Source organism: Ornithorhynchus anatinus, chromosome 8, assembly GCF_004115215.2.
Source record: "Ornithorhynchus anatinus isolate Pmale09 chromosome 8, mOrnAna1.pri.v4, whole genome shotgun sequence".
Lineage (NCBI taxonomy): Eukaryota > Metazoa > Chordata > Mammalia > Monotremata > Ornithorhynchidae > Ornithorhynchus > Ornithorhynchus anatinus.
Window position 1 is genome coordinate 56,958,892 of NC_041735.1, and position 24,590 is coordinate 56,983,481.

The 24,590-nt window shown below is 44.3% G+C and overlaps 1 protein-coding gene, 1 long non-coding RNA gene and 1 other non-coding gene across 3 annotated transcripts; 2 read left to right on the forward strand and 1 right to left on the reverse strand.

The window, feature by feature from the left end:
* Positions 1-1,234: 1,234 nt before the first annotated feature.
* On the forward strand, positions 1,235-1,372 carry LOC114813929. Its single transcript, XR_003761673.1, has one exon. It is a non-coding gene; the product is annotated as a small nucleolar RNA SNORA7 (small nucleolar RNA).
* Positions 1,373-2,976: 1,604 nt separating this feature from the next.
* Positions 2,977-7,967, reverse strand: LOC114813910. The gene is made up of 2 exons (XR_003761656.2): positions 7,827-7,967; positions 2,977-3,143 (listed from the first exon to the last, which is right to left on the reverse strand). It is a non-coding gene; the product is annotated as an uncharacterized LOC114813910 (long non-coding RNA).
* Positions 7,968-8,000: 33 nt separating this feature from the next.
* On the forward strand, positions 8,001-12,979 carry NPVF (neuropeptide VF precursor). The gene is made up of 3 exons (XM_007667344.3): positions 8,001-8,229; positions 10,047-10,450; positions 12,645-12,979. Exons 1-3 carry the CDS (start codon positions 8,089-8,091, stop codon positions 12,730-12,732), a joined length of 633 nt encoding a protein of 210 aa, XP_007665534.1. The 5' UTR covers positions 8,001-8,088; the 3' UTR covers positions 12,733-12,979.
* The last annotated feature ends 11,611 nt before the right edge of the window (positions 12,980-24,590 follow it).

The window sequence follows — 24,590 nt, forward strand, 5'->3', positions numbered from 1 at the left end:
CAAGACACCGGCAAGAAGACGTGAACGACTCGACAGAATCGATGCGGCTCTCCGGGCCAAACGATAAGCCTGAAGCAAAACAAAGTTGGTTTTGGTCTGTATTCTAGATTCCCTTACAACCATCCAAAGGTTTTTATTATCGAATCAGAGAATCCTGCTCCCTGGGCAGTACTCTATTCGATCCAGCGCAGTCAAAGAAGTAGAAAACAAAATCGGGGAGGCGGTATAGCCCAGCGGAAAGAGCACGGAACTTAGGTTAAGGAGACCCGGCTTCTAATCACAGCTTTACCGCTGGTCTTTTGGACAAGCTACAACTTAGCAGTGATTGTAGCATTGATAGCATTTATTGAGCACCCGCTGGGTGCAATGCCCTGTACTAAAAGCTCGAAAAAGTACAACTTCCCTGTGCCTCCTCAGTCTCCTCATCTGTAAAATGGGGAGAGATTGTGATTCCCCTTTGTGGCTAATCGAATTTTCTTGGAACCACTCCAGCTCTTCACACTGAATCAGAGCTTAATAAATACATATATATCAAATATTATCAAGTCATTTCTCATTCGTAACTACTTTATAGACATATTTTCTCCAGAATGTCCTATCTTCTGCCATAATCCGTAACCTTGAAAACAGCTCTTCCATTGTCGTTGTTATGGTTTCTATCCATAGCAACCATTACCACCATTATTACAGGATTCCGTCATCAGATTTTGGATGCAACCGAAAATTTACAGCGCCTTTGTAGTGTCCAGACTTCTACGTTGCTACAAGACTGGACCCCCAACAAATCAGTGAAGTAGCATGGCCTAGTGGAAAGAGCACGGGCCTGACAGTCAGGGGACCTGTGTTCTAATTCCAGCTCTGCCACTTTGCTGTGTGACCTTGGGCAACTCATTTAACTTCTCTGGCCTCCATTCCCTCATCCGTAAAATGGGGATTCCCTTATACCTAGACTATGAGCCCCATATGGGACAAGGATTGTGCCCAACCTAATAATCTACCCCAGCGCTTAGAACGGTGTTTGGCACACAGTAAGCGCTTAACAAATGTCATTGTAAATCATTACAAATCAACCCAACTCCTTAAGCATTCACTAGGATCTCTTGTGTGCCAGAACTTTAAAATGACAAAGCAACAAGAATGACCAAGAGTCTCTTGGGACAAAGTCAATCCCCAGATTCCCTCAGCCAGTCACGGGCCAAGAATGGATGACAAACAGGATAACTACATGGCTTCTCCCCTCTCGGGATGGCACCTGGAGAGTTTCCAGGACTCTACCAGTCTCGACTATGGGAAGGAGAGTCAAGCAGAGGCATATCCATTCCATTCCTAGCTTGGGCAGTGACTAGTGAGTGGAAGGCCATCTGCTACAAGCCAAAACTCACCCGTGCTAAGCAGCAGCGCCATGGGAATGAATGACTGAATGAATGAAAAGCTTAACTCCTAAAGGAACAGATAGAATTTCCCCTTGATGTACCTGCTACGTAAATGCCAGTGTCAAAGACATTTTAAATGTCTTCTCTATCCCACTTTATTAAACGTAGCAGAAGGTAAAGAAAAAAAGATACATTTCTAGTATTAACTGTATTTGCTAATGTCTGTGAAGCTTCAAGATGTCCCTTTACATCCTGTTCATTTTTTCACTGCATTAATGTTGAACACGTTCATAGAAAATAACTCCTAAATTGCAAGTTCCTAAAAAGCAGGGATACTGTTAGCGTCACTTGCTTTCTACAGTTCTGTAGTCAGCGCCTTAAACAGATGCTTCATAAATAATTATTGGTAATGATACTTTCCACTTATACTAGTCCACTTCCTGAAGGACAGAGAACCTGAATTCTAATATTGGCTCTGTCGCTTACCTGCTGCGTAACGTTGATCAAGTCCTTTAACCGTCAGTACCACATTTTCTCCAGCTGTGAAATGGAGACGAAATACCTGTTCTCCTTCCCCTTTAGACCGTGAGAGCCGGATAGGAGAGGGACTGCATCTATACTGATTATCTTTTATCCACCACAGTGCTTAGCATGTAGTAAGCACTTAAATGCCACACGTAATTTTGCCTTTAGACTTTGCAGAAAATCTTAAATGATCAACTTCTGGAAAGAAAAGTACAGAAGGAGCATAATCCATGGATTCTATTAGTCAGACCGCCCCCCCCCCCCCCCAAAAAAATGGATCACAAATAAGATCTTTTTAGAAAGTTGTAATACTTCAGTTCAAGTTAGAACAACAAGCTGGCTGTGTGCTCATGATAAAAACAATGAAGTGATACTGGCTGGAGAATCGCAAAGAAAGTCTTGGTTCCTAACAGCCATATCTGTGCAAAATACGTGCATCGTTTTAATAACTAAGCATCTGGGACTCGTCCCTTGCGTACACAGAATTCGGAGTTTTCTCAAAACTTTGGCAAGAAACTCGGCAAGCTCCTGCCAAGCCAGTAAAACTCACACATTTTTCCCGCATGTAATAAAGTCCATAAAAAAGGGACATAAAAGAGAGAATAACCCAAACCTAAGACGGATGCCTTAGAGACGCTGCTTCCTTATTTGCCTTCTTCCATTTCTTTTTAGTAGTAATAGTATTTATTAAGTTCTTACTCTGTGCAGAGCACTGTTCGATGCTATGGGAAAAACTAAGCAGACCCAGCCCGGGATCTCACTGTCTTATAAAAGTGAGGAGATGGGGCTGGAGACAGGTACTTAGAGATGAAACCAAAAACTAACCCAAAGACATGGACAGATACTTCAGATAAAAACACAGTAGGGTACTGTGCGTAGCTAGAGGAGCAGAATTTCAGACTCCTCACGGCTCAGACTCCACACAACTGCAGCGACAGTGACTGCTACAGCAGCAGATTTCCCAATTATTTTAAATAGGCGGTCACAAGAGGCCTAGAATGGAAGCCTTCTTCAATATATTGAAATACATCTTCACCATTTAATCAAACGACCAGTTAAAAAAAAAAGCATGAAATAATTCTGATGAGGATTTATAAATATTTAATGCTTATTCTTGTATTGAAGAAATTGATTCTTAAAAGTTATTTCAGTGGGTATTGAATCTCAGCTGCTTTTACTTTATGATGGAATAGTCTTCCTCTCATGTATCATGTCTGCACCTCTTCGAGGTCCTGACATCGTAATCTGTCATGGTAAAAGCTAGAAACGTAAACACAGTGTTCCTACAGATATACGACAAGCTAATTATAACAAACCATTCGTAAATCTCGGAACAAAGGCACGGCACTTCTGAAAATAACGATCTTAGCCAATTTGTATAGACTTTGATTTTTTTTTCCACTTAGCCAAAATCAAATATTACTTTTTCTTCCAAGGAAATAAATGACAAAATCACAGCATTTACCACCCATCTGCCACAGAGAACGTTAGGAGAATCAGCTAATAAATGTGTGTAAATTACTCTGTGTATTTAAGGTGCCACAAAAATGCAAAATAAGAATATAACAACAGTGCATTCCTTCCCACAACAAATACAAATGGACCGGGGTGAATACGTTGAGAAAAATAAGTAGGTAAATAAGTAGCTCTCTATAAAGGAGCTGTTCATTCCAATCGATCAATGAACGGAATTTATAATAATAATAACGTTGGCATTTGTTAAGCGCTTACTATGTGCCGAGCACTGTTCTAAGCGCTGGGGGAGATACAGGGTAATCAGGTCGTCCCACGTGAGGCTCACAGTCTTCATCCCCATTTTACAGGTGAGGGAACCGAGGCACCGAGAAGTTAAGTGACTTGCCGGAAGTCACACAGCTGACAAGGGGTAGAGCGGGGATTCGAACCCATGACTTCTGACTCCCAAGCCCGTGCTCTTTCCACTGAGCCATGCTGCTTCTCTAATCAAAAGCTGGCTTCTGTAAGACCACTGTACTAAGTGCTTGGGAGAGTACAATAGACTAGGAGATACAAGCATTAAATTAAATTACAGTTAGGGGATATAAGTGTATGGAAATAATAAAATTAGTAATAATAATAACCGCAATATGTGTTAATCAGCTACTATGTGCCAGGCACTGTACTAAGCACTGGGGTGGATACAAGCAAATCGGGTAAGTGCCGTGGGCTAAGTATCTAATATTTAGGAGGGACGGGCCCAAGTGCATAGGTGACGCAGAAAGGAGAAGCAGTGTGAGAAGCAGCATGGCCTAGTGGAGATAGGATAGGCCTGGGAATCAGAAGGACCTGGGTTCTAATCCTGCCCCTTCCACTCTTCTGCTGTGTCACCTTGGGTAAGTCACTTAACTTCTCTGCACCTCAGTTCCCTCATCTATAAAGAAGGGATTAAGAATGTGAGCCCCAGATGGGACAGAGACTGCGTCCAACCCGATTCCGTTGTAGCTACCCCAGCGCTTAGTTCAGTGGCTGGCACATAGTATGTGCCTAGCTTAGTGGAAAGAGCCCGGGCTTCGGAGTCAGACGTCATGGGTTCGACTCCCGGCTCTGCCACTTGTCAGCTGTGTGACTGTGGGCGAGTCACTTCGCTTCTCTGTGCCTCAGTGACCTCATCTGTAAAATGGGGATGAACTGTGAGCCTCACGTGGGACAACCTGATGACCCTGTATCTCCCCCAGCGCTTAGAACAGTGCTCGGCACATAGTAAGCGCTTAACAAGTACCAACATTATTATTACCAAATGCCATTAAAAAAAGTAACGGGTGAAGAGGGCTGACACATAACAAGGAAAAGTTGGTTGGAAAGCCACTGTGAACAAATGATCAGTAGTTTTGCTTCATGCAGATAGAAACTGAAAGACTATTGGAGATTTTAAGAAAGGAAGAGACAAGACTAGAATGATACTTTAGGATAAAAAGTGAAATATAGTCAGAAGAGGGGAGAGGTTGAAGTCAGAGAGACTACTAAGTAGGAAAATGCCATCATCTTAATGAGTTTGAACCAGGGTGGTGGTGCCAGATGGAATGAAAAGGAAAAGGATCTGAGAAATATTATAGAAAAAGAACCGGCAGGATTTACTGACGTGAGACCGCACGTGAGGGGCAAAAGAGAGTGGGGAGTCAAAGATAACACCCAGGTTGCGGACTCTGAAGACTAGGAGGAAGAGATATGGTTGAAGGAGAGGGGAACATTAAGGCAAGAAGTGGATTTAGGAGGAGAAATGAGAGTCTAGCTTTAGACGTGTTTGGTTTAAAGATGCAGTAAGGACATCCCCGTGAGGCTATCCTCGATGCAGAAAGACAGGCAAGTCTGTAAAGCAAGAGAGGGGCTGAAATCTGCCGATGTAGATGTGGGAGTCATCCACATAGAGGTGCTAACTAAAATTGTGTTAGGAAGAAGAAGGAGAAGAAGAAGAGGAGGAGAAGAAAGAGGAGAAGAAAAAGGAGGAGGAGGAAGGAGGAAGAAGAAGAAGGAAAAGAAGTTACTACGTGTCATGCGCTGTTCTAAACACTGGGGTAGATCCAAGATAATCTGGTCACTCACAAGCCCTGACCCACACAGGGCTTGCAATCTAAGTTGAAGGAATTGAATCCCCACTTCACAGATGAGGTAACTGAGGCACGGAGAAGCTAAGCGACTTGCCCAACGTCACTTTGCAGAGCACTGTACTAAGCACTTGCAGTACAACAAAATTAGCAGACACTTCCCCTGCCCATAACGAGTTTACAGTCTAGAGGGCTGGCTCCCCGTGCTACGTCCAGACAGTGTTGAAAGTGCAACTTGGGCATGAGATCATCCAGGTGTCGAGAGTCACCTGTGATCTGGAAACCCCCAACCACCATCACGAAGGCAGTAGGGAGCAGGGAGGACATCACATGGCTTAGCTTTCAATGCAATTTGGAGGGGAAATAAAGCTGCAAGACACAAAAACTTGCAAAAAATTCTCTTTCCGTGGTTTTTTTTCAGGGTGTGAGCTCGCAGGACAGATCCTGCCACTCACTTCGCACACTTTGGGGGGGGCGGGGGGGAATCTATCTCCTGGATATAAAGAAGAGAGTCCTCGAAGTTTCTTAACAAGAAACTGTTTGGAATGAAAATGAATTGGCTCCAGTGGGAAATTAAGTCTCCTTACAAGCCAGGCTCAGATTCGGAGAAGAATTTTTCCCCTGCTAGACCATAAAATACTTCATTTACTTCCCTCTGCGGGTGTTGGCCTGCCACAGTCCAGAACAGAAGAGACCCCGGACGCAAAGACCTTCAAAAAAAAATGAAAACTCAGGCAGAAACCAAGGGCAGAAAAGATGCTAGAATCTTTTCCGAGCAGCTTCTCTAATGGATCCCATGACTCACTCATTTAGCCCTCCTCTAGCTTCTGCTGATGTTTCTCATCTTCTGTGATGCTTTGAGGACGTTAAGAAATTAATGATGGTACTTAATGATGGTTTTTGTTAAGCGCTTGCTATGTGCCGAGCACTGTTCTAAGCGCTGGCGTAGATACAAGGTCATCAGATTGTCCCACGTAGGGCTCACAGTCTTCATCCTCATTTTCCAGATGAGGTAACTGGGGCCCAGAGAAGTGAAGTGACTTGCCCAAGGTCACACAGCTGCCAAGTGGCGGAGCCGGGATTAGAACCCATGACCTCTGACTCCCAAGCCCGGGCTCTTTCCACTGAGCCACGCTGCTTCTCATCGGTCAGAGGGCAGTATGGAGACAGGAGGACGCAAGTGGCTATCACCCACCCCTGCAGTGTAATAATCCCGAGGAACAGGGTAGCATAGTTCGTATAGGAGAAGCAGCGTGGCTCAGTGGAAAGAGCACGGGCTTTGGAGTCAGAGGTCCTGGGTTCGAATCCCATCTCCGCCACTTGTCAGCTGTGCGACTGTGGGGCAAGTCACTTCACTTCTCTGTACCTCAGTGACCTCATCTGTAAAATGGGGATTAAGACTGTAGAGCCAACCTGATTCCCCTGGGTCTACCCCAGCGCTCAGAACAGTGCTCTGCACATAGTAAGCGCTTAACAAATACCAACATTATTATTATAGAAACCAGGGAGCGTCAATCAGTTTGGCGCCTGTGCCTTGAAGCAGCTGCAATATTGACAGTCACTGGCTCCCGCCTGTAATTCGTATTCATTCGTTCACCATCCCAGACGGCCTTGGGATCACCCTAAGGGTTTCCGTAAAGCCTCGGGCGTGCCGCTAGTCAGGCAGGTCCTTAGGAGCTGGATAAGCATCTCCAATGAGGCTCTCATCGGGATTGGAGGAAACGATACGTATTTATCTGTGGAAATTCTCCTCTTGAGTCACAGTGCGAGTGTGACAAGATTACTGGAGTAATGTGGACCAGGGGAACAACAAAATCAACATGTGTGTGTGTGTATTTACTACAGCTCTGCTAGTGTTCTCAAGGACCGTGAGGAGGAAGCGGGACTATGGCAGCCCTCGACCGATAAAATCCCGTTGACTTCTATAGTTTTGCCAAATGAGGCCCTTTGGGCATATACAAAAGCCCTTTAGCTTACTCCAGACGGCCCTCTGATGGCTTATCAAAATGCCGATGAGATGATTCTATGCACATTTTACCAGAAAATATATCATTCTAAAAGCTGACACTCAAAACTTTTTTCACATCTGAACAGATAGTTACAAAAATCCAGGCGGTAACACGCTTGCCTTGATCTTCTGTGGGTAGGATTCTTTTGTATTCATAATTCCGCCTGACATTTTGAAAATATTATTTCTAATGTTAATCAACAGGGAATTGAATGGATGGATCAAAATGCATTGCGTTGAATCTATTTTTCTAAGAAATAACATGAGGATTGACATGAAGACCAGAAGCAAGATACTTTTGTTCAAGGATGAAGCAGTGAAACATATTTGAGTCCTAATTACTAAAGTTCTCAAACTTACCTAATTAGAAACTCTTTAGTAACAAGGAAAATTATTTTCAAAGTTAATGAATTTGGAAGCTGCCCCCACAAATCAGATTATTCACATTCTTCACATAGATATTTTAGTTGCTCTCTATAATGAATCTAAGCAGTTGGGGTATGTGGGAGTGATGTCACAGTTAAAAGAACCTGCCTTTGTTAGGTGACAGCATAAAAGGTCAGGTTTCCTTTGCCAAAGAGACTGGTCTGTAATATAAACTTCGCTTGAGCTGTTATTGGAAATGGATACTATTTTAGTCAGACGATTGACAATTTTGACTATAACCACTTCAGTTTTGGTAATATCAAACTCCTTATGCGTAGACGAATCCATGATGACCAATCTTCTCAGCAGAGAAAATGTTGATGCTGAATATTCTAAGGTAATCTTGAAATTTTATGTGATGCGACTGCCTTTAATTGTACAATGGTAAAAGGAGGTTCTTATAAGTAATTAATTCTTACAAGTAACCAATAACTGAAACAACTTTCTTAAGTGTGTTTTCTACGTTGTGATCACTGGATCCAGTCTTTATTTTTTGTAGAAGACCTCAGCCTCGCAACGATGTTTGTTCTAATTTTACTGGCTTCAACAATACAGAAGTAGTTGTAGATTGGTGATTAGTGCCAAATGGCACATTACTAACTCTCAATTTATGAAAGAATACTCGTTTACGATAGCAAACTGTATAGAATGGGATATTTTGGTTACACTTTTTTTCAAATGATTTAAATATGCTCTTAACACGAAACATATTTAATGGGTTATATATTTGATGTCCAATAGATAAGTACCAAATATTGAAGTCTTAACAACCTCTTAACCTACTGATATTTATAGATCGAATGTTTATGCCGGGGACGTATTGAATTTGAAGGGTTCTTCGGAGATTTGGGTTCCTCAAGACTGTAGTCTCCCTAGCGCTTAGCCCAGTGCTCTACGCAAAGTAAGAGCTCAATAAATGTGATTGGGATCCCTGGTTGGGTTGATAATATTGAGCCCAATTCTCCTTCCTACATAGGGGAAAAATGACTCTCTGGAGTGGAAAACAGTTCTGCTGCTGTTCTATTGTATCTCAGGGCTGTTTAAGAGCGGGTCCAACCCAAGAAGAGGCTTCTCTCTTGAAGCAGAAACACTTCTGCTTCAAATGAAGACTCTGGAAGAGAGGGAGGGAGACAAAAAACTCCCTCAGGAACTTCAAAGCGGACCAGACCATCACAGAAAATACTCAGACTGGTGAAAATGATAAGAGGAGGGTGAGGAGGGGGAGCACGAGGCTTCAGTGCACTATTTCTCTGCCACTGCCTGACCTCGGGCAAGTCATTTTCCCTCTCTGGCTCTCAGTTTCCTCATCTGTGAAATAGGGATAAGATAGATTGTGAGCCCCATGTGGGACAGGGATGGTGTCTAGTCTCAATCCCTTGTAACGACCTCAGCGCTTAGCACATGGTAGGACTTAATATAGGCCATAATTGCCATTACTGTCATCATTAATATAATAAAAATAATAGGCATTTCGGGGAAAGGTCTTTTTTGAGCACCGTTCGATAAGTGCACGGAATTACTAGACCTGTGCGTCTCGGAAACTCTTGGGACCAAAATCGGACTTGGAACCCAGTTCGGAGAAACCACCTTGGCTGCAGCTCTGAGTAAATTGAGATTATTGCTTATAATTACCAGCGCTTAGTACAGTGCTCTGCACCTAGTAAGTGCTCTATAAATGCCGTCAATCAATTGACTGATTAAATGAAACTATAGCGAGGTTGAAAAGTCAGATCCTAACTGCTCCCAAAAATAATGCTCCTAAATTGACTCAATGAGAAAGCTTTCCAAAATCTAAATATGGTATTAGATGGGTCTCAGTAACATAAGTTCCAGTGAGATTAGTCAGGATACATGACTACCAACTGAATAATTGTTTTTAATTTTAACACCGCCTTGTTATAGTGGTCATAAATCCTTTTCGATCATCTTTAAATCATTCCCTCCAAAAGTCTGGAGTATTCACAGAGGATCCGTATTGTTTTGAGACGTCTAATACTGTTCACCCAACAGTTCTCCATGGGAAAATCCAAAGACGTTCCATCCAAGTAGTTGGGCGAATTAAAATCTGAATTCAAATTAATTTGGAATTTTAGCATTCACTTATTGCTAATACAAAAAAGATATATATTTTTTCATCACTGTTTCTAATTTTAGCCTAGAGAAGCCCAAGAGAGAATGCAGAGAAGCCTCAATGTTGAAGAATTAAGAGACTGGGGGCCCAAAAACTCAGGGTTCATGAAATTGAACTCTGCAGCCAACAGGGCGCCAAACTCTCTAAACAATTTACCTCTGAGATTTGGGAGAACCTTTCAAGGGGAAAGGAGCATTAAGCCATTCGTTAATTTGCCTCTTCGCTTTGGAAGACATTTTGAGAGTGGAATCCCAAGGCACCTTCCTAATCTGCCACAGAGGTTCGGAAGGACAACTGCCAGCGGTGTCTCCAAGGCTTTTTCCAACTTGGCACAAAAACTTGAAAAGCCCTTCCCTCCCTACCTATTAAGATACTCCACAACCAGACAGCCTTGGACGTTTCGGAGGCCTCAACATCGGAACTTCAGGTGAGTGCATAAAAACAATTTGAAACCCAGAGCCGGTTATATGTAATTGTTGTCGTCTTAAGCGACGCCATGGAACATCTCTCCCAGAACGCCCCACCTTCATCTGAAATCGTTCTGGTAGTGGATCCGTAGAGTTTTCGCGGTAAAAATACGGAAGCGGTTTACCGTTGCCTCCTTCCGCACAGTAAATCTGGGTCTCCGCCCTCGACTCGCTCCCATGCCGTGCTGCCCAGGACAGGTGAGTTTTAGTTCTGTAAAAATGAATTAGCAATTTGGCTTCCCCAAATGAGTCCAAGAATTTGCCAAGAGAGACCTGGCAAATGGGGTAGAAGGAATCGCTTTGGGTTGGATGGACTCCAAATATTTGGATTACAGGCACTCTGAAAGATACGGATAAAATGTTAAAGAGACTTTGTACAGTGAGCTAAATGGCCCATATGAAATAAGATAAAAATAAGAATAATAGTAATTCAGTAGGAACGAGCTACCCTTGGACTCCTCTGGCAGAAGCTAGTCAAATCCTCAGTGGTTGTTTGAACTCGCTGACAGTGAGGGAAGGGTCAGTAGTAGTCACCCCAGGTGGTGTGAGAATCTCTTTTTTTTAATATGGTACGTGTTAAGTGCTTACTATGTTCCAGGCACCGTCCTAAGCACTGGAATAGATACGAGCTAATCAGGTGGAACACAGTCCCTGTCCCACAGAGGGCTCACGATCTTAACCCCCATTTTACAGATGAGGTAAATTCATTCATTCATTCAAGAATATTTATTGAGCGCTTACTACGTGCAGAGCACTGTACTAAGCGCTTGGAATGTACAATTCGGCAACAGATAGAGACAATCCCTGCCCACTGACGGGCTTACAGTCTAGTCGGGGGAGACAGACAGGCAAAAACAATAGCAATAAATAGAATCAAGGTAAATGAGGCCCAGAGAAGTGAAGTGACTTGCCCAAGGTCATACAGCAGACAAGTGGTGGAGCCAAGATTAGAACCCCGGTCCTTCTGACTCCCAGGCCCGAACTCAATCCACTAGGCCATGCTATTTCTCCTCCCCCAGGGGGTTTTAAAATATCAATCTCTGAGAGCCATCTGTGCGGACTGGTTTGGCCGTAGCTGGGATGAGGACTGAACGACCATTTGAGGATCCTTCGAGCCTAGTGATTCTAAGCTTCTATGGCAATGGTTCAAATTTCCCTTCTCCACCATTAAAATGTGCCTTAAAAAAAAAAAGAAAAATCTATTTCCTTCTCTGGCCTTGGGATAATAGGGTAAGGTTAAAGTTCAGCGGGCCCGAGGGACTAAGGGATCCAGTCAGAAGTACACCCTCACTCCCTCTCTCTCCCCTTCTCCCTCCTGACACCTTCCTGACTCTACGGGGAGGGAATGTGGTCTGGAGTAGCAGCTGCTGTAAAGGTAAGATTAGAGGAGGGGAGCACACTGGGCTAGCTGTGCTGGTTAGCCTCACCTGATGGCCAGTGAACCCATCCCCCAGTGACAAGGACCCCGTTCACCCAATCATTAAAACCGCCTATAATGAAAACATATCCCACTCCACATTTCACAGTCCAGGTGCAAAGAACTGGAGGGAGCTAGGATCCATCCTCACCCCTCATAACAGACAGATAATTGCTCTCCCCCACTTCAAAACCTTATTGAATTCACATCTCCTCCAAGAAGCCTTCCCTGACTAAGCCCTCCTCTCCTCTTCTCCCACTCCCTTCAGCAGCACTCCACTTGTCTGCTGGGTGACCCTGGGCAAGTCACTTCACTTCTCCGTGCCTCAGTTCCCTCCTCTGTAAAATGGAGATGAAGACTGTGAGCCCCAAATGGGACAACCTCATTACCTTGTATCTACCCCAGCGCTTAGAACAGTCCTTGGCGTGTAGGAAATGCTTAAAAAATACCAATGTTAGTATTATTACTTGCTCCTTCATTCATCCCTCGCTTCTATCCCCGCAACACATATGTGTATATCTGTACAGAGCTGTAATTCATTCATTTATCTATTTACTGTGAGTTTGTTGTTATATTGTGCTCTCCCAAGCATTCGGACAGTAGTTGGAACACAGTAAGCACTCAATAAATACAACTGAATTTAAATACGCCACCCGTCCTCAAAATCCCACGTCCCTTTCTGTTGTCGCAATTGGTTCCAGTTTCACGGATGTGGTTTCGTATTGCTTCCCTTTCAGGAACCAGAACTTTAACAGTTATCTTGGAAAGAAATCAGGTGGTGGTGAACTGAGTCAAGAGAACTTGGAATCCAGAATCCTAACCTAAAAATGGAGTGAAGGTCGTGACGTGGACAGGACACTCCCTTTTGAACAAAATAGCCCTTATAGTGATGAAAAGTAGTAGTTGTCATGTATTAGTTTGTGTCTCCGCCGGTGTACCATCAACAACGTTTTCGTGAATACTCACTACCACTGAGGACCTGGAAGTTATAAAGAATAGTTTTCAAAACTAGTTGTAATGTATTACCTGAAATAATTTGAGACCAAATAAAATATCATGCAACTATAAGAAATCTCTGGTAATGGAAACATTTGAAATCACATCCCCCATTTCGGAGAATCCGGTGGTCTGGGAAAATTCTAAATATCCGACTGAAGAGATAATTTTCAAAAAGGTGTGTGAAAATACAGTAAATTCATCTCCGTCACGGTCCGGAAAGAAAAGATAGTGCATTGTGGGGACATAATAGGAATTACGGTATTTGTTCAGCACCGGGATAGATTACAAGATAATCAGATCGGACTGAGTAATAATAATAATGTTGGTATTTGTTAAGCGCTTACTATGTGCAGAGCACTGTTCTAAGCACTGGGGTAGATACAGGGTAATCAGGTTGGCCCACGTGAGGCTCACAGTTAATCCCCATTTTACAGATGAGGTAACAGGCGCAGAGAAGTTAAGTGACTTGCCCACAGCCACACAGCCGACAAGTGGCAGAGCAGGGATTCGAACCCATGACCTCTGACTCCCAACCCCGGGCTCTTTCCAATGAGCCACGCTGCTTCTCTAGAGCTCACAATTCAAGAGGGAAAGGGAGGCTGGGTCTCATCCCCATTTTACATATGAGGAAACTGAGGCACACAAAAGTGAAGTAACTTTTCCAAGGTCACACAGCAGATAAGTGACAGGGATGGGAATTAAAACCCAGGTCTCCTGAGTCCCAGGCCTGTTCTCTTTCCACTAGCCTGCACTGTTTCTTAATACATAATATACCGATGTAACAGATTCTGGTAAAAATCTGCATTCTGGCAAAATTAATTTCTTCCCCCACATACCCTGGTTGGTTTGCCCTTGACCTATGGTGAGTATGAAGTTCAACACCTCTTAACCCAAGGAAGAAATCTGGAATGGAGAATTCACTCCGGTTACAGAGCTTGTGGCATTTGGTGAAATATTCATTCAATAGTATTTATTGAGCACTTACTAAGTGCAGAGCACTGTACTAAGCGTTGGAATGAACAAATCGGTAACAGATAGAGACAGTCCCTGCCCTATGACGGCCTTACAAGAGGAGCTCAGTTTCTACACATTTGACCGACTGCATCTCTGATTTCATTCAAAATTATGCTTTTGCTTTTTAACCAAATTTTCCATTCTTAAAAAAAACCTTTGACGTTTCCTTTTAAAGTATGTGTTTTATCAATACGGTGATTATTTTTAACGGTATTCTTTAAGCGCTTACTCTGTGCCAGGCTTTGGACCAAGCACTGGGGTAGATACAAATTAGTCAGGTTGGACACAGTCCATCCCTCATGGGACGCACAGTCTTAATCCCCTTTTTACAGAGAAGGGAAGTGACTTGTCCAAGGTCACGCAGCAGACCAGAGGCAGAGTTGTGATTATTCATTCAATTCATTCAGTCGTATTTATTGAGCGCTTACTGTGCGCGGAGCACTGTACTAAGAGCTTGGGAAGTACAATTAAGCAACAAATAGAGACAATCCAGTAGAGTCCAGTAGAGTCCCTCAATGTCCCACAGTGTCTAAAATGAAAAGGGTTGAAAAATTCTACAGTACTGATTCAAATGGAGTTACTCTGCTTTCTCCTATTCTACTTATAAGCAACTGTAACTACAACAAAAGCTCAAATTTAACCAGCATCTTGCCTCAGAACCCAGGTCCTCCTGACTTCTGATATTTCTTCAGAGATCCAATCTGTGCTTTTCTGAAATCGCCCCTTGTTTCCTGCTCAAGGAAACTGTCCATACTCGGGGTTCTGGAAGAAGGGAGTCTGAATGGCACTGTCAACTTTGACCCTCGGGGATGCTTTCACTCCACAGAGGGATTTAAAATGAAAATCCGGACCACGGTAGAAACATGTTCTCCATCCACTTAACTGTAATTATACTATTTATTACCCGAGCAATGGCACGACTGTTTACCGGGCTATAGTATAAATCAGCCGTCCAATTCAGCTAATGGAACTAAAACCCTCCCCCGAAGAAGTGATGCTGTAAACCGTGAGCTTTCCCAAAACACCGGATTTGAGGGCTTTTCTGTGTTGGGTGTAGGTCCCCCACAGTCGGGATGTGGCCAGGGATCCCCAGAGGGATGGCACGCCTTGCTCTTTGAAACGTTATTCACGCAAAACACTTCAAGACGTTATTACAATCTCTCATTTTTTAATGGCTAATAACGATTGTGGTATTGGTTAAGTGATTACTCTGTGCCAAGCACTGTACCAAACGCTAAGGCAGATACAAGATCATCAGGTGCTTTGCACAGAGTATTCGCTCAATAAATACGATTGAATGAATGAATGAGGTCCCACATGGTGCTCACAGTCAAGGTAGGAGGAAGAACAGCTACCGAATGCCCATTTTGCAGATGTGGGAACTGAGGCACAGAGAAATTAAGTGACTTGCCCAAGGTCACACAGCAGGTACGTGGCAGAGCCGAGAGTAGACTCCACGGTGTTTGCGAAGCACTTACTTGATACCAGGCACTGTACTAAGCACTGGGATAGATACAAGATAATCAGGTTAAAAGCAGCCTATGTCTCTCATGGGACTCACAATCTTAATCCCCATTTTACAAAGCGGATAACTGAGGCATAGAGAAATTAAGTGACTTGCCCAAGGTCACGCAGCAGACGAGGGGTAGAGACAGATTTAGAACCTATGTCCTCTAACTCCCAGGCCTATACTCTATCCACTAGGTCACCGGGGCTTGGGACTCAGAGGTCACGGGTTCTAATCCCAGCTCCGCCACTTGTCTACCATGGGATCTTGGGCAAGCCACTTCACTTCTCTGCGCCTCAGTTTACCTCATCTGGAAAATGGGGGGTAAGACTGTGAGCCCCCCATGGGACGACCTGATTACCTTGTATCTACCCTAGCGCTTAGAACAGTGCTTGGCACATAGTAAATGCTTAACGAATGCCATCACTATTATTATTATTATTATTACTTGCCCCATGTGGGACTGTGTCCAACCCAATTTACTTGTATTCACCCCAGTGCCGGGCATATAATATGCACTTAACAAATGGCATGATTATCATTATTAATTATTATCATTATTATTATTATTTGGTAGCTGGAAGGTAGTCTTGTCCCACATAGCCAACTGACCAGTGAAAATGCACTTACAGGACAGGATTGTCCCTTCCTCGGCCAATCCAGAGCAATTTCCCCAGTGTTCACACCCTAACTGGTCTCGCCCCTGCCGAGCAGAACCCTGGAACCCCTCTATATTGCTTAAACCAATTACGCGCAGGAAATGCGCCCGCCAGTTCTTTTCTACTGTACTCTTCCAAGTGCTTAATACAACACGTTCACATACAAAGCGCTCAATAAATAGGATTGAAAATAATAATAATAGAAATGTTAACCACATTACATACACATTACCGTGCACAGGAAACAGTCTTCTATACTAAGCTCATTGTGGGCAGAGAACATGTCTACCAAATCTGTATTGTACTCTCCCAAGCACTTAGTATAGTTCCTACATACAGTGAGTGCTCAGTAAATGTCACTGACTGATCCCTTAGCACAGATTTCCAATCGGTTATAGCTTGCTCCATCCATCTGCTGCCCTCCATGCTCCTGCTCTATAGACAAAACAGGACAGAAAAGACCATATTGGCATTCACTCAGATGTCTTTCTACAGGGTCTACCGTTAAAAAAGTACCACACGGATCCAAGCAAATCTCCCAGATGAGTGCCTTTGCTTCCGCGTATGCTCGCAGATCAGCAACTTCTTGCTTTTCAATCCATCAGACCACCGCCACACCGAACAAAAACTCCTCGCTATTGGCTTTAGAGCAGTCCATCACCTTTCCCCCTCTTACCTCACCTCGCTACTCTCCCTACTGCAACCCAGCCCACGGGCGTCGCTCCTCTGTTGCTAACCTGTACCCCAATCTTGTCTATCTCGCCGCTGACCTCTCGCCCACATCCTACCTATGTCCTGGAAAGCTCTTCCTCCTCATTTCACACGGACAATTGCTCTCCCTCACTTCACAGCCTTATTGACAGCACATCTCCTCCAAGAAGCCTTCCCTGACTAAGCCCTCCTCTCCTCTTCTCCCACTCCCTTCTGCACCACTCTTATTTGCTCCTTCATTTACCCTCCCTCCCATCCCCACGGCACATACGTATGTATCTGTAACAATTATTTATTTGTATTAATGTCTGTCTCCCCCTCTAGACTGTGAGCTCACTGTGGGCAGGAGTGTGTATCTTTGTTATTATATTGCATTCTCCCAGGCACTTAGTACTCTGTACACAATCAGCGCTCCGTAAATACCATTGAAAGAATAAACCAATTGAATTTATCAGTCGTGTAACATTTACTCTATACAGAGCCTTATACTAAGCGCTTGAGAGAGTTGGTAAGGGATAAAAGATTATGACAGTGTTCGTTATGCGGTCTAAAGGCATCATTTCCACGATTCTCTTGATGCCACGGGAAACAAAATTGTCTTGAAGTTCTTCAGCGAATCACCCTCCCACGAGGTACAATGCCTATTTGTCAACCGTACCACTTGCCATCACAAGAACAGTGAAAAATATGGACCCAAAGAAGAGGGGGAACAAAGTAACGAAAGGACGACTCACAAAGAGAGATTTAGAAAACATCAGGCTAAAAGCTTTATAAGTAAATGCAACAGTTCAAAGTTTCTAAATCATCGGTAATATTTTGCAATTATGTAGCCCCCTTTCGAATGATGCCCTGAAGCACTCTGCAGATAGTATTATCAGTAACTTGGTAGTAATAATAACTGTGGTATTGCTTAGGCACTTACCATGTGCTAGGCACTGTACTAAGCGCTGGGGTGGATACAAGCAAATAGGGTTGGACACAGTCCCTGTCTCACATGGGGCTCACAGTCTTAATCCTCCTTTTCCCCTTTTCCTCTACTCCCTCTCCCCTCCCCATCGCCCCAACTCACTCCCTTTGCTCTACCCTCCCTGCCCCCCACGGCACTTGTGTATATATGTACATCTTTATTATTCTATTTATTGTATTAATGATGTGTATATATCTATAATTCTATTTATTTATGATGATGCTACTGATGCCTGTTTACTTGGTTTGATGCCTGTCTCCCCCCTTCTAGACCGTGAGCCCCTTTTGGGCAGGGATTGTCTCTATTTGCTGCTGAATTGTACTTTCCAAGCGCTTTCACAGTAAGTGCTCAATAAATATGATTGAATGAATGAACGAATCCCCCTTTTACAGATAAAGTAACTGAGGAAGAGAAGAGTGAAGTGAATGAACGAAGGCCGCACAGCACTCAAGTGGCAGAAACTCTAACATGAACAGAGACATAAGCCTATCACTGCCATCCAGTGAGCTGGAAACAGAACTCGGAGTTGGTCTGAGATCATCTAAAATTCATTCATTCATTGAACAGTATTTATTGAGCGCTTACTATGCGCAGAGCACTGTACTAAGTGCTTGGAATGTACAATTCAGCAACAGATAGAGACGATCCCTGCCCAATGACAGGCTTACAGTCTAATCGGGGGAGACAGACAAAAACAAGACAGCATCATCACGATAAATAGAATCAAGGGCATGTACACCTCATTAACAAAATAAATAGGGTAATAAAAAATATATACAAATGAGCACAGTGCCGAGGGGAGGGGAAGGGAGAGGGGGAGGAGCAGAGGGAAAGGGGGCTTAACTGAGTGGAAATGAAGGGGGGAAGGAGGATGAGCAGAGGGCGGAGGAGCAGAGGGAGCAGAGGGAGCAGAGGGAAAAGGGGAAACTCAGTCGGGGAAGGCCTCTTGGAGGAGGTGAACCTTAAGTAGGGTTTTGAAGAGGGGAAGAGAGTTAGTTCGGCGGAGGTGAGGAGGGAGGGCGTTCCGGGACAGTGGGAGGACGAGGGCCAGAGGTCGACGGCGGGATAGGCGAGACCGGGGGACGGTGAGGAGGTGGGCGGCGGAGGAGCGGAGCTTGCGGGGTGGGCGGTAGAAAGAGAGAAGGGAGGAGAGGTAGGAGGAGGCGAGGTGATGGACAGCCTTGAAGCCAAGAGTGAGGAGTTGAGCCAAGTTTTCATTTTAAGCATGAGGATGTAAAGGGGTGGGTGTTTTAGAAGGTGAGGTCTGGTAGGGAACAGTCTTAGAAAGGTAATACTCCAGAAAGCCAACATTTTTCTGTCTTTTCACGCTGACTGAATCAATCAAACAGTTGTAGTTTTTGAGCTGATGAGGTCTGCGTCGATTAGACCGTAAGCCCGTCTAACGGCAGGGACCGTCTCTATCTGTTGCCGACTTGTTCATTCCAAGCGCTTAGTACAGTGCTCTGCATGTAGTAAGCGCTCAATAAATACTATTGAATGAATTGAGTGCTTGGGAGAGTGCCATAAAACAGAGTTGGTAGGCATGTTCCCTGCCCACGGTGAGTTTAGAGTCTAGAGGGAGAAACAGATAAACATTTCTATAAATAAGTTAAATTACTGATATGTACGTAAGTGCTGTGGAGGGGAGGGAAGGGTGAATAAATGGTGCAAATCCAAGTGGAAGGGTGGCACGGAGGGGAGTGGGAGAAGAGGAAATGAGGGCTTAGTCAAGGAAGGCCTCTTGGAGGAGATGTAAAAATAACAGTAGTAATAATTATGGTGCTTGTTAAATGCTTACTATGTGCCAAGCACTGTTCAAAGCACTGGGTTAGATACAGGTAATCAGGTTGGACACCGTCCCTGTCCCAAAAGGGGCTCACACTCTCAATCCCCATTTTACAGATGAGGTAATTATGGCCCAGAGAAGTGAAACGACTCGTCCAAGGTCACACACCAGACACGTGGCGGAGTCAGGATTAGAACCCAGGTCCTCCTGACTCCCAGGCCCGTGTGCAAAACTGGGTGTTTTCCTCAAAAGGTTGTGGAGGCAATGTACCCATTAACCCCATGGAATGGGCACCTATGAACCCAACTTACCGGAAATAGAAGAGAGGGTAGACTGGAATAACAGTAACCTTAACCCCTGGAGAGAGGACCCAGGGGAGCCTGGCCTAAACTTAACCCTAGCCCTAAACCCTCTAGAACTAGAACCCAGTCTTCTTAACTTCCCGACGGGAGGCACGTGACATCATGGTTTCTTGGCCAAGTATCGTGACGACAGCTAAAGTTTCATTTATACTTTGTGGCCAAGACTCGGGTTCAAGAATTTCTTGTTCTATCAACTGCAGTTAAGACACCACTAATATTATTAATTCCATCAGTCTGTCCCAATAGGTCAATGACCTTTAATCATACTGGGCTGCAGACAAGCAACGTTTTTTGACTCAAATGGTAAATTCAACTCCAATTCTCACACTAGAGTTTTCCAAGTTAATTTTCCCCTCCAGTCTTAAATTCAATCAATCAATCGATTGTATTTTTTGAGCGCTTACTGGGTGCAGAAGCGCCTGGGAACATGCATTAATAATAATGTCGGTATTTGTTAAGCGCTTACTATGTGCAGAGCACTGTTCTAAGCGCTGCAGTAGACACAGGGGAATCAGGTTGTCCCCCGTGGGGCTTACAGTTTTTAATCCCCATTTTACAGATGAGGTCACTGAGGCCCAGAGAAGTGAAGTGACTTGCCCACAGTCACACAGGTGACAAGTGGCAGAGCCGGGATTCGAACCCATGACCTATGACTCCAAAGCCCATGCTCTTTCCACTGAGCCACGCTGCTTCTCTTAATAGACACGTTCCCTGCCCACCCAGAGTTTACAGTGTAGAGCAAGGTCACCATGCTATGAGAGAAATATAGAGTAGTTGTCCTCCATATGTGAAGAAAACCCTTAGACAAGTCGCTTCACTTCTCCGTGCCTCAGTTATCTCATCTGCAAAATGGGGATTAAGACTGTGAGCCCCATGTGGCACAGGGACTGTGTCCAAACCAGTTATCTTGCATCTACCCCAAAGCTTAATGCAATGTCTGGCACCTAGTAAGTGCTTAACCAATACCATTTTTTAAAAAACTCTAAGATCCCACCGTTGTGGACACCCAAGTAATGATAACGATCATAGAATGTCTTAAGCACTTGCTATGTGCCAAGCAAAACTGTACTAAGCATATGGGCAGGGAATGTGCCTGCTAATTCTGTTATATTGAACTCTCTCAAGTGCTTATTACAGTGCTCTGCACATAGTAAGCGCTCAAAAAACGCAATTGATTGGAAGATAATCGGCTCCTCCACAGTCCCTGTCCCTCAGGGGTCTCACAGTCTAAATAGGAGAGAGAACAGATATTTAATCCTCATTTTACAATTGAGGAAACTGAAGCCCAGAGAAGTGAAGGGACTCATCCAAGGTCACACAACAGGCAATCGGCGAGTACAGGATTACAACCTAGATCCTCTGACTTCCAAGCTCATGGTCTTTCCACTAGGCCATGGTGCTTCTCATTCAGTCATATTTGTTGAGCTCTTACTGTGTCCAGACCACTGTACTAAGCACTTGGAAGAATAAAATATAACAATAAACACACACATTCCCTGCCCACAACGAACTTACAGCCTAGAGGGGGTGACTCACATTAACATAAATAAAAAAATTACAGATATAATAAAACCTCCTAATGTGTGAAGTGTCTCAACGAACCGTATAATGTTGGTATTTTGTTAAGCGCTTACTATGTGCAGAGCACTGTTCTAAGCGCTGGGGTAAACACAGGGGAATCAGGTTGTCCCACGTGGGGCTCACATCTTCATCCCCATTTTACAGATGAGGGAACTGAGGCACCGAGAAGTGAAGTGACTTGCCCACAGTCACACGGCTGACAGGTGGCAGAGCTGGGATTCGAACTCATGAGCCCTGACTCCAAAGCCCGTGCTCTTTCCACTGCGCCACGCTGCTTCTCAGTATATATACTGTTCCTATAGAATGTATTAGTCACGATATTGCTTCCACCATATTTAGAGGGCTAACGTATCCATCCACAGGTTCTTCAACAGATGTTCTTTGGAAAAACTGAGGTTCACAGAGCTGTCAAAGATTAAGATCCCACCCTGTCTTGTCTTATACTGTCGCGTCATTTCCAACCCGTAGCGACTCCAAGGACGCGTCTCTCCATCTCCATCCGCAATCATTCTTGTCGTGTATCCATAGAGTTTTCTTGGTAAAACTACGGAAGTGGTTTACCATTGCCTTCTTCCGCGCAGTACACTTGAGTCTCCACCCTCGACTCCCTCCCATGCCGCCGCTGCCCAGCACGGGGGAGTTTCGACTTGTAGCAGATGGCCTTCTACTCACTAGCCACTGCCCAGGCTAGAAATGGAATGGGAAGGCCTCTGCTCGACTCTCCCTCCCATAGTCGAGACTCCGAGAACCTGAGAGGGGTCCACCCCGTAGTGGGCCCTAAAGGTCGGTTAGACCGGTTTGGGCCCATCCTCCATTTCTTTGGGGATTGGTGCTTCTCCCAAGCAATGGTGGAGAGGATTCCGGGAAGGGAGAGAGATCTGCCCTGGTCCTAGAGCAACAACCCTTGTGGATTCTGGCGCTCCACTGGTCTTGGGGTTATGTGGATCTATAGACCCCCATTAAATAAATAGGACTCAGCTCTGTTTCGGGGTGGGGAGAACGAGTAAGATGGGACAGAGCGAAAGATGAAAAGTGGACATTATCTGACTCCTGGTTCCAAACCTCCAATAGGAAAAGCAACTTCTCGTTCATTTATTTTTTTCTGCTTTTCCTGAGGAAGGTGGAGATCTTTGGAAAGTGAAAACGACTACCCTGTAGAGATAATGCGATTCTGTGCAATCTCCTTCAGCGGCAGAGGTTGGAAGAGCCAAGAAAGCAACTAAGAACACAGCCATTATCGGGTGGAGTGGGACGAGAAAAAGTCAGTGGGCAACAACCGGGCTGTAGATCTATTCCTCACCGGGTTATTTATAGTCCGTAAACAGATATTATTCATGAGTTAGAGAGAAGCAGCAAAAGCCTCGAAGTAAATCATGTGTGAGAGCATTCAGGCCCCCAGGAATGAAATCTAGGAGTGTTCAGGTGTTGGAATCTCTGCCTCCCACTCACCCAGTATTTATGTTCATCATTAAATTCTCTATGCAAAAATAATAACTTGGGCTTCTTGGAATCTGCCCAGAAGATGAAAAATGTTACAAGGGAAGCACCTGCCTATCATTATTCTAGCTAGTGTTTACCACTGAGTTGGCATCGCAGGGTGTGAAAACGTGAACAGGATGTTATGTGGTTATCTTGGAGCGACGCAGAAACAATTTTCAAGGACATGCGAAAAAAAAAGCCTGGATATTCAAGACGTACAGAGGCAAACACAAGCACCCAAGAAAGGCTTTCTTATCCGGCCACTCTTGCTATCTTTCACTCTGTCTCTCTCCCCGTCTAGACCGGAAGTTTGTTGTGCGCAGGGAATGTGTCTGTTTATTGTTATATTGTACTGTCCCAAACACTTAGTACAGTGCTCTGCACACAGTGAGTGCTCAGTAAGTACGATCGAATGAATGAATAAATGAATACTCCCCCTGCCTCTGTAAAAGCCCTCAACTCCGACCTCATCACACTTTAGTTGCTTCAGAGAAGCAGTGTGGCTCAGTGGAAAGAGCACGGACTTGGGAGTCAGAGGACGTGGGATCTAATTCCACCTCTGCCGCCTGTCAGCTGTGTGACCTTGGGCAAGCCACTTAACTTCTCTGTGCCTCAGTTCCCTCATGCGTAAAATGGAGATTAAGACTGCGAGCCCCAGGTGGGACAACCTGATGACCCTGTATCTACCCCAGCGCTTAGAACAGTGCCTGGCACACAGTAAGTGCCTAACAAATATCGTCATTATTATTATTTAGTTCTGTCATCCTTTTGCCAACGAAATAACCCTGAGTAAAGATGTGCGAATGAAGAAAGACTAGCATTTACTAGGGACAGAATAGATTTATCGTGAGAAAGGGCGAGGCCTAGTGGAGAGAGTGCAGGCCTGGAAGTCAGAAGGACCTGGGTTCTAATTCTGACTCCGCCACTTGGTTGCTTTGTGACCTTGAGGAAATCACTTCACTTCTCTGTGCCTCTATATCCTCACGTGTAAAATGGGGATTAAGACTGTGGGCTCCATGTGGGTCGGGGGTTGTGTCCTACCTGATTTTCTTGTATCCACCCCAGTGCCTAGTACAGTGCCTAGCACACAGTAAGCGCTTAACAAATGCCGATACTATCATCATTAGAAGTAGTATTATTTTTTATCTACTTTATCACCTTCTTTATCTCCTACAGAATAAACTGAATTTCCCAAGACATTAGCCATTGTGTATATTGCTTTGAATTTTCTTTGAAAAAAATCAGCACCGTGTAAATGGCACCAGGTAAAGGTTCACTTCGGCCCCTTCTCGTGCGTCAATTCTGAAATAAGACGAGTGAAGAAATGTTAGGATAGCAAAAGGACCATAACTGCTTCAGTGGAAATTTGAAGCAATTCTAAAGGCTACTATAGCGTCAGTGGAGAGCTAATTCTGGAGGGGAAATGGAAATCTTTATCATCTTGGAAACGTGGATTTAAAAAATAAGACATTTTAAACACGTTAGTAACTCCTTTTATCAATCAACAATAATAATTATAATAAAAATGGAATTTGTTAAGCACTTACTGTGTGCAAAGCACTGTTCTAAGCCCTGGGAGGGATACATGGTGATCAGTTTATCCCATGTGGGGCTCACA

What these genes read in the sequence shown, in the direction of transcription:
- NPVF (XM_007667344.3), top strand. Translation starts at nt 8,089, where the DNA reads ATGGATACTATTTTAGTCAGACGATTGACAATTTTGACTATAACCACT. An exon ending in TTGATGCTGAATATTCTAAG is followed by an intron (nt 8,230 to 10,046) that starts GTAATCTTGAAA and finishes TTCTAATTTTAG; the next exon opens with CCTAGAGAAGCCCAAGAGAG. An exon ending in CCTCAACATCGGAACTTCAG is followed by an intron (nt 10,451 to 12,644) that starts GTGAGTGCATAA and finishes CTTCCCTTTCAG; the next exon opens with GAACCAGAACTTTAACAGTT.